General features: G+C 36.1%; 1 protein-coding gene across 5 annotated transcripts in view; it reads left to right on the plus strand.

Annotated features, from left to right (window-relative positions):
- Dpp10 (Dipeptidyl peptidase 10) overlaps positions 1-9864 on the plus strand; it is a 788027-nt gene that overhangs the window by 707932 nt on the left and 70231 nt on the right. For 3 of the 5 annotated variants that reach the window (XM_071671396.1, XM_071671390.1, XM_071671391.1), the window contains exon 12: positions 3860-3922. The exons of the other annotated variants lie outside the window; for them this stretch is intronic. In XM_071671396.1, the coding sequence (XP_071527497.1) occupies positions 3860-3922 (63 nt within the window). The remainder of the gene's footprint in view (positions 1-3859; positions 3923-9864) is intronic. 5 annotated transcript variants of the gene reach the window in all.

A 9864-nucleotide genomic window follows, 5' to 3' on the forward strand; every position in this document is an offset into this window, starting at 1 on the left:
ACCACCACCTAACTTTTCACCAAACCATTTTCCATGAGTCTCTCATTTCTCATAGCCCCATGTTCCAAACACCCCACATTTACTACCCATCATCTAGCACATTCAATGACCCTTTAGAATACTCGCTCTATCTTTTCTTCATCTTCACCTCCCCTTTTCCTGTTACCACTTCCCCATCTGTTCCCATCACTGATGCTCCCATTTGTTCTCTTTTTCTCCTCACACTGTTCATCCCTTTCCAGCATTTTTTATATTTGCCAAAGTTTGTTCTCTCTCACCCAAACTCTCATCCTCTGCACCTCCTCATGACTTCTTTTGCTCCCTCTTGTACAAGGTCATATCATATGAAAAACTTTCATCCATGAATCATTCTTAAAGATTTCTTAAGATTTTGGAGTTGTGTATGTCTATATATCTACAAAGTCTTTGAATATTTTGCAGTGCAGTTTTTGTAATAATTGCATTGGATTTCCAGTATATTCAATTGTAAATCTCTCTCAACATTTCTCTCTGAAAATATATCCTATCTTTCTTTCACAAATTCCTGTTGATACATTCAGTGAAGGATAGCATGTTTAGAATCTTCAGACACCTTTACTAAGATAAATCACATGCTTGATTTGCTCATGTTCATTATATTTACACAAGTGTTTTATGTGTTCTTTGTAAGAAATCTATTTAGTTTTGATAACTGTAAATATTAGATATGATATGCCTGTGTGACTTAAGCCCACACCACTGGAAGATTGTGATATGTTCATTATACTGTGTAACAAATTTTTACTTTTTTTTGTTCCTGGGTAATATGTTATTTTCTGATTGATTATGTCCAAAAAGTATAGAAAATTACTGTTATTCCCTTGAAACCTTCCTTTTGTGATCAGGACAGTAATATTTTGAAATTTACCTGTTTTTCAGAACATTCCAGATAGGTTCAGTGCTAAGTAGGTAATATAGAACTTCTTATAAGTTTTCAGTAATACAAGTAGTAGTATTTATTCATTATTATACTTTGTTGCTGTTTCCTGTGTTAGCGAGGTATGAAACAGACGAAAGAATGGCCCAACCCACCTACAAACACATGCATATGCATGCATGTCCACACACACACATATACATACCTATACCTTTCAACGTATACATATATATACATACACAGACATATACATATATACACATGTACATAATTCATACTTGCTGCCTTCACTCATTCCTGTCGCCACCCTGCCACACATGAAATGACAACCCTCTCCTCACGCATGCATGCGGGGTAGCACTAGGAAAAGACAACAAAGGCCTTATTCATTCACACTCAGTCTCTCGCTGTCATGTATAATGCACCAAAACCAATGCTCCCTTTCCACAACCAGGCCCCACAAAACTTTCCATGGTATAGATTTTTGTTTATTCATATATTTTTATCTATTATAGATAATTGTTGTTTCCTGCATCAGCGAGATAGCACCAGGAAACAGATGAAGAATAGCCTATCCCCTCTTATAGACATATATATACATAAACGCCCATATATATGCACATATACATACATATACATATTAGCATATACATACATATACATACACATATGCAGACATTACATACATACACATGTAAATATTTATACTTGCTTGCCTTCATTCATTCCTGACGCTTCCCTCCCCCACAGGAAAACAGCATCTCTATTCCCTGCTTCAGCGAGGTACCACCAGGAAAACAGACAAAAAAATAGTATGGATATAAGGGCCTTAAGCCAACCAGTTCAGTTTAGATCTAGCTGCCTGAGTGGATATATACACATACGTTTTTTTGAGATGGCATCTAGAGCCTGCAAACATCTGGCAGATGCATTTTGCTGTGTCTGTGGCCAATTTATCAAAACAAAGGTGAAAAAGTACTTTGTGGCAGCATCTGCTGATGTGCAAGGCCTACAAGACATATTTCAGCATGCATGTCGGGGATCAAGACAAATTCTGGGCACCTCATTTCATTTGTGAGCACTGCAAAAAATACTCTGGAAGGTAAGATGGATAATTGTTGCTTGTTTGGATGGCAAAATTTTGTCATAAAATTTTGTAGAATTATTAGACTTAAAAATGTTTTTATTTCATTTTTTTTTAAATTTTCACTGTTATTAAAGAATATCATGAAATATGTTGAGAGAATTTCTTACACTGTATTCATGGTTGAAATAAATTTATAGTAACAAATAATTTTTTTCATATCACAAATTTATATTGTTCTTTTGCAGGATGGTTTAGAGGGGAGAAGAGAGCCATGAAGTTTCTCGTCCCAAGAATTTGGCAGGAGCCCACTGACTACTCAAGCATTTGCTACTTCTGCAAGGTGGACTCTTTCAAACATCGGACTGGCAAGAAAGCACCTGCAGTCATGTATCCGAAACCTTCACTGCACATAGAATTAGGCATTATAAAACAATTTGTCACAGCTGTAGGTAAAGAGTCTGCAGCTGTCAAGTACCTTTAGGACTTCCCTAAGCTGTCTAAGGCAGAGGTCAAAGCCAGTATCTTTGTCAGACCTCAGACAAAGAAGATCCTGGAGTGAATTCCCCAGGAAGCTCACTAGGAAGGAGAAAGCAGCTTGGTACAGCTTTGTTGCAGTAATTCAGGGCTCCCAGGGCAATCACAAGGCCAAAAACTATGTGGAGCTGGTTGAGACTTAGGTGAAGAACTACGGCAAAATTGGTTGCAGGATGCCCCTCAAAGTCCATATCCTTGATGTTCATCTTGATAAATTCAAGGAGAACTTGGTAGCACATTCATAGGAGCAAGGCGAGTGCTTCCACCAGGACTTTGAATGCGGCAACCAAGGAACATAACGAGAACATGATAGGATATTATATTTGGGGTCTGATTCATGAAATTGATTTACAGTACAATCATAAATCTCAAAAAACTACTCATTTCTAAATCTTTTGTGATCACTTTTATTTAACATTAGTGTAAATACATGTTAATTTTGATTCACATGTTGTTTTTCTGACTTTATGTAAATAAAAATGTGCGAATTCACCTTTTGTTTAATTTGGAGTAGGTAAATTTCAAAATATAAATGCCCTGGTCACAAAAGCAAAGTTTAAAAGGAATAGCCTTTTTCTCCACTTTTTATGCATAAGCAGTTAGGAAATAACACTTACTACCCTGGAACAATAATTGTGTTACACAGTGAATTTATTCATGTCTGACACATAAGTATGACAGTAGATTTTATTCCCCATTTATTATTTCACGAAAATGATTTCTATTGTCAGTCAGAAGTCATATACAAGCAGGTCATCACAGATTTGGCAAGAATATCAAGATGGCTTTAGGGTCATCCAAACCATTTATCTTCCAAATTGGTGTACTAAAACATTTTTATTTTCATTTAAGCGTTGAATCTAAACTGATGAGCAGTTCAGTGTGGGTACAGGCTGATTTAACAGCTATATTCAGATGAGCAAACTTGATCTCCAAGTTGGCCAGAATTTTAACTCATTTACATATTCATTGAAATATTGTATTCAAGTCATCAAGCATTTTAACTATACTACAGTTTCACCCAGACATTTTACCCATGTTTATAAAACTTTCTGTCATAGCTATAGGTTCACAACAACTTTATATCAAAGTCAGCAAGCTTATGCAGATTCATGCAAAGGTTGTATCCAGGTGATCAGATATGTTAGCAGTTTCAGGTTTGTCAAGGCATTGAATGAAAGCCTTACGTTTATTTGATAATCATATGCATTTACAGGCTGTCTAATACTATAATCATTTCAGCAGGCATATTAACACAGTTACAGGTTCATCTAAACATTGTTTGTAAGAACAGGGTGGTCAAAAGTGTGTTACGATTACAGGGTGATCACAAAGTTGAGGATAAAGGCAGGCAAGGGTCAACCATCATGAGCCTGGGACCGAGGGTAAGGCACCCCCGGCCACCAAACTCTGCCCACCTAACCTCTGCTCACTCTTGGATTTTAAAAGCTTGTTTATTTAGTATTGAAAGCAACAGCTTTTTCCTTACTTAGTATCGGACACCTAATATTGAGACAAGTACAGCTTCTTGCATGAATATCAGGGTATCCCAGTGTAGGGGGGAATGGGGGGAGCCCTTGATTTGAAAGATGTAACATTTGAATTGAATTAATGCATTCATTGTAATGAAAATCACTTGAGGGGTAATGAAATAAAATCGTAATACATTTATGATTTGTATTTGAATTTGAACAGTCATTTAATCTGACCAGATATAAGAACCTAAACACACTGGAGTAGCATTGCATTGTAAATGTATACAACTAAAAGGAACACTGAATGGTAAGGGAGTGTTACACTCATAGCTATTTGCTCTTTAAAAGAACATTGAGAAATAAGTGATTGATTCTTTGACTGAGAAATTATTCAATCATTAATTGTTTCCCTACCCCATCAAAGATTATTCCCTTGTATCTCCCCCATTACCTAAATTTCCTTTGGGAAACCCTGAATATTAACATCTCACTTTGGAGCCTGCAGTCAAATCTTGCCAGTTGCTTTTGATTGTTGCTGTTCATAATCTCCTCTATAGTTTTATTGTATCCATATGACATTTTTATGAACAATAGGAGAATTAGCCTTCTTGTAAATTCTATTTTAAACCTCAAAAAAGAGAGGATAAAGAAAAGGGGAGATATGGTTATGATCTTTCTTTAGAATCTACTTGATAATGTAGATATTGATCAGCTTATAATATAGAAATGAATGTAATCACTTTAGGACAAGAAACAAGTTAGGAAGAATATAAAGGTTTCTTTTATAGTGACCCATTTATGAATAAATAGAACAAGTGAAGAAACACAGAATACTATGTGTGTTAGAGTTATTAAAAAGTAATATTATGGTAAAAAGGGTTTAAAAGATTAGGGACCATAAAAGTATAATTCTTTCATTATGCAATACAAACATGTACTAACACAGAAGTGAATAATCTTTGGTAGAAAAGCCTTAGAACATCAAGACAGGTCAACTTGACCTAATTCAAGAAGCATTAGTGGATTTTTTGTGTGTTTTAGTGAAAATGGATGGTTTAAACAATAACCATCCACATAAAGTTCATACAAAGCCAGGTTGAACTGATTGATGAACAAAGCAAGGAAATGATGTCTTCTAAAACTGATTTGATGCAACAGGGTAAATATATAACTTTTTTTTATTGTAAAACAGATTAGGAAACCCCATACAGCAACAGAAGTACAATAGTTAGGTTAGGGAGAAAACATCAGAGGCTGAAATAAGTGGTTTTCTAGGGGAGACAGCAGATCCATATAAAAACATGGAAGAGTTACAGAGGGGAGAGTTTAACCTCAGAATCACAGTTAAACATAGAAACTTGGGAAAAAGAATTAGAGAAACCATAGGGAAGTTTGCTGAAGATGTCTAATAAGGTTTAGTTTTGGGGTTTTTTGTATTATTGATATATGTAAGGACATTACGCAGGAAGTTCAGTTATGCTTCAATATGCTTACTTGAGATGCTAAATCTATGATAGAAGTTGACTGAACTTGCATTTGCAACAGCCTACAAGGAGTGGATGGACTCCAGCTCTGTCAGAGTCCTGGCTAGTGAAATTAATTCCTGATAAGGAAAGATTATGTGTAACAGTAAAGCCAGGTCAGTTATTATCTCCACAATGAAGGAAGCAAATTATAGGAATCTACATGCAAAAAGTATCTAAGGATAGATATATCTAACTTGTCACCAGGAAACCATATTGGAAGAGCTATAAGGAAGGCAAGCCTTATTTTGACTTGTCAAAATTGCCTTTAACCATATAGACATAGAGATATTCACCATGTGTTAGCTTTATATTGATATATGCAACACCAGTTTGGAATTTATTCTCTTTTGTTAAGGAAATAAGAGTAAATGCAGTAGAGGATCTAGTTTCTTAAAAGGTTTTATAGTGTTTATAATCAGTTATTTGAAACAGGAACCATTTAGCTAGAGAACATGATAAGTTAATCAAAACAATAAGGAAAGGTGTGAGACAAAACTTATTTAGTAGTAAGGTAGTGGAAGAATTGTACAAAAATATTGAACACTGAAGACAAAAAGGAAAAAAATGTATGTTAGAAATGAACAGCAAAGTGGTGTCCCACAAGTGTAAATTTCCCTCCATGTACACACATATAAAGTGATTTCACACATTGTACATGAGGCTATTTCCATTTTGTCTTTCACTGACCATTCCATGTATTCTTTAGATATTCTGAAGTGATACATTTTAAGAAATGCTGTAGAGTAATACTGGTACTTTGAAGGGATTGAAATCTACTACATGTTCCAGTGTGTAAGGAAAATATACATTACTGTGATTTTTGAATACTTAAGTGTCTTCGTGCTCCATTTCATTTTCTTTTGCATTCTTATCTACACATACAAAGTAGTTTTGTAATTTATAAGGATCAAGGAGAAAAATGATGGCTTGTTTAAGATTATATGACATAAGCAGTTACTGCATCAGTTTTTGGTATGCTTTCCTTGTGTGATAAATGGCCACATCTAATGCTGCATGTATCCAAAGTACTTGGGTGGCAGCAGTTTTATCCCAGTTGAGTTGCTGTAAATTATTTGAAATTGCTTCCTCAACCACTATAATTTCTTGATAAACTCCACACCATGCTGAACCTGCCTCATCCCTTCTTGACTGTCAACCTTGGTGTGGGCTTTCTTTCAATTGTCTGCCCATTAGAGGGCATATTGTATATTTAGGGTTTTATTTTTTGTTGAGTACAAATCTAAACTGTTCATTCTCTGCTTGATTCATGTAAAAATACAGCCTTTTTGCATCACCTGTGTAGAATGACAGACACTCAGGGATTTCTTTGTCCATTATTGTCATCCATTTTCTATCCATTCATTCCTCTGTAATGTAACCTTGCTCATAACTTGAACAGTCTGAATAACATGCTAATGAAACTTTATGTAGTTATTTCCAAGCATCTTAAAGATTGATGGCATAAGACCAATAACTTCAGTTTGGCCCCTTTAAAAAAGGGTTAACATGGAAGTTAAATTGGTTCATAACCAGAACAAAATTGCATATTTGGCCTTGGCATTTGATACAGATCTTTTTGATAGTTTCCAAACTATTTATGCACCATGTCTTATTTCACTCACAATAACTGTCCTTCTCTGCTGGCAACACAAGTGTTCCATGAAACACCCTTCTTGTTTTGTTAACTCGTACTATTTTGCTGGCACAGCATAGGTCTATTAGATGATCTTGCTGTTTTTATGATACCCAAACAGTACTCATGATAGTCAGCCAGCTTCTTCCTTGCTATAGAATAAAATTTCCCTATATGCTCTGGTCTACTTACAGGAGGTGATGTTCAGTTGATGCTTTGGAATTCATATGCTGTATGCCAACTTTTGACTGAACTGTATTCTATGGGATGCATTTGATTTCAAATGTATATTTGTTTCTTGTAGTTCATACAGTGCTGAAGACCTAAAATGAAACTTTGTTAACTTACATTTGCAGTTACTTCAGGATTCAAGCAAACTGTGTGTTGTCTGTTATTATCATGGGTTTAGCATGTTGTTTGTTGTTTGCTGATAATACACAATTACTTTTAGGATTCAGGCCAATTGTATGTTTTCTCATATTATAATGGGTTTAACTTGTTTGTTGTTTGTTGTTTGCCGATGAAACAGTACTGGTGGCAGATTCAAGTGAGAAACTACAGAAATTGGTGACTGAGTTTAGAAGAATGTGTGAAAAGAGGAAGTTGAGAATAAATGTGAATAAAAGCATGGTTATTAGATTTAGCTGAGTAGAGGGTTAGTAGGGTTGTGAACTTGAATATACATAAATCAGATACCTGGCATTTGGACAAAGCAGCAAAGTAAAAGTTCTGGGAGTGCTGATGATTGTGTGGAAAGAGAGAACGTTATCTGGGAAGGCAAAAATGGCTATGATTGAAGGTATAGTAATCCCAATAGCATTATATGGATACAAGGCATGATTGAATGGGGGTAAGTGTGTTGGAAATGAAATGTATGAGGACAATATGTGGGGTGAGGTGGTTTGATTAAGTAATGAAAGGGTAAGAGAGAGGTGGGGTTGCAAGAATTGAAGAGGGTGTGCTGGAATGGTTTGGTTGTATGTATAGAATGAGTAAGGAAAGTCTAACAAAGAGGATATGCATGTTAAAGGTGTAGGGAACAAGAATGGGAGACTAAATTGAAGATGGAAGGATTACATGATTGAAAATTTTGAGTAATTGGAGCCTGAACATGCAAGAGGGTGAAAGGCATGTATGTGGAACAATGTGGAATACTTAGATTGATGTGCTGTCATTGGACTAAATCAAGGCACTCGAATAATCCAGGGTAAACCATGGAAAGGTCTGCGGGGCCTGGTTGTGGAGAGTGAGCTTTGATTTTGATGCATTACAGATGACAGCTTGAAAATGGATGTGAAGTGATGATACCTTCTCTTATCTGTTCCAAGTGCTATGTTGGTAATGCAGGAAACAGCTATCAAGTTTGAAAATATATATATATATGGGGAAGAGCAGTGTGGTTTCAGAAGTGGTACAGGATGTGTGGATCACGTGTTTGCTTTGAAGAATGTATGTAAGAAAAATTTAGAAAAGCAAATGGATTCGTATGTAGCATTTATGGATCTGGAGAAGGCATATGATAGAGTTGATAGAGATGCTCTGTGGAAGGTATTAAGAATATATGATGTGGGAGGCAAAGTTGTTAGAGGCAGTGAAAAGTTTTTATCGAGGATGTAAGGCATGTGTACGTATAGGAAGAGAGGAAAGTGATTGGTTCTCAGTGAATGTAGGTTTGCGGCAGTGGTGTGTGATGTCTCCATGGTTGTTTAATTTGTTTATGGATGGGGTTGTTAGGGAGGTTAATGCAAGAGTTTTGGAAAGAGGGACAAGTATGCAGTCTGTTGTGGTTGAGAGAGCTTGGGAAGTGAGTCAGTTGTTGTTCGCTGATGATACAGCGCTGGTGGCTCATTTGGGTGAGAAACTGCAGAAGCTGGTGACTGAGTTTGGTAAACTGTGTGAAAGAAGAAAGTTAAGAGTAAATGTGAATAAGAGCAAGGTTATTAGGTACAGTAGGGTTGAGTCAGGTCAATTGGGAGGTAAGTTTGAATGGAGAAAAACTGGAGGAAGCAAAGTGTTTTAGATATCTGGGAGTGGATCTGGCAGCGGATGGAACAATGGAAGCGGAAGTGAATCATAGGGTGGGGGAGGGGGCGAAAATTCTGGGAGCCCTGAAGAATGTTTGGAAGTCAAGAACATTATCTCGGAAAGCAAAAATTGGTATGTTTGAAGGAATAGTGGTTCCAACAATGTTGTATGGCTGCGAGGCGTGGGCTATGGATAGAGTTGTGCGCAGGAGGGTGGATGTGCTGGAAATGAGATGTTTGAGGACAATATGTGGTGTGAGGTGCTTTGATCGAGTAAGTAATGTAAGGGTAGGAGAGATGTGTGGAAATAAAAAGAGTGTGGTTGAGAGAGCAGAAGAGGGTGTTTTGAAATGGTTTGGTCACATGGAGAGAATGAGTGAGGAAAGATATATATATATATATATATATATATATATATATATATATATATATATATATATATATATATATATATATATATATATATTTGCTTTTCTAAATATTTCTCACATACATTCTTCAAAGCAAACACCTGATCCACACATCCTCTACCACTTCTGAAACCACACTGCTCTTCCCCAATCTGATGCTCTGTACATGCCTTCACCCTCTCAATCAATACCCTCCCATATAATTTACCAGGAATACTCAACAAACTTATACCTCTGTAATTTGAGCACTCACTCTTAT

The sequence above is a fragment of the Panulirus ornatus genome, chromosome 16 (genome assembly GCF_036320965.1).
Source record: "Panulirus ornatus isolate Po-2019 chromosome 16, ASM3632096v1, whole genome shotgun sequence".
Classification (NCBI taxonomy): Eukaryota; Metazoa; Arthropoda; class Malacostraca; order Decapoda; family Palinuridae; genus Panulirus; species Panulirus ornatus.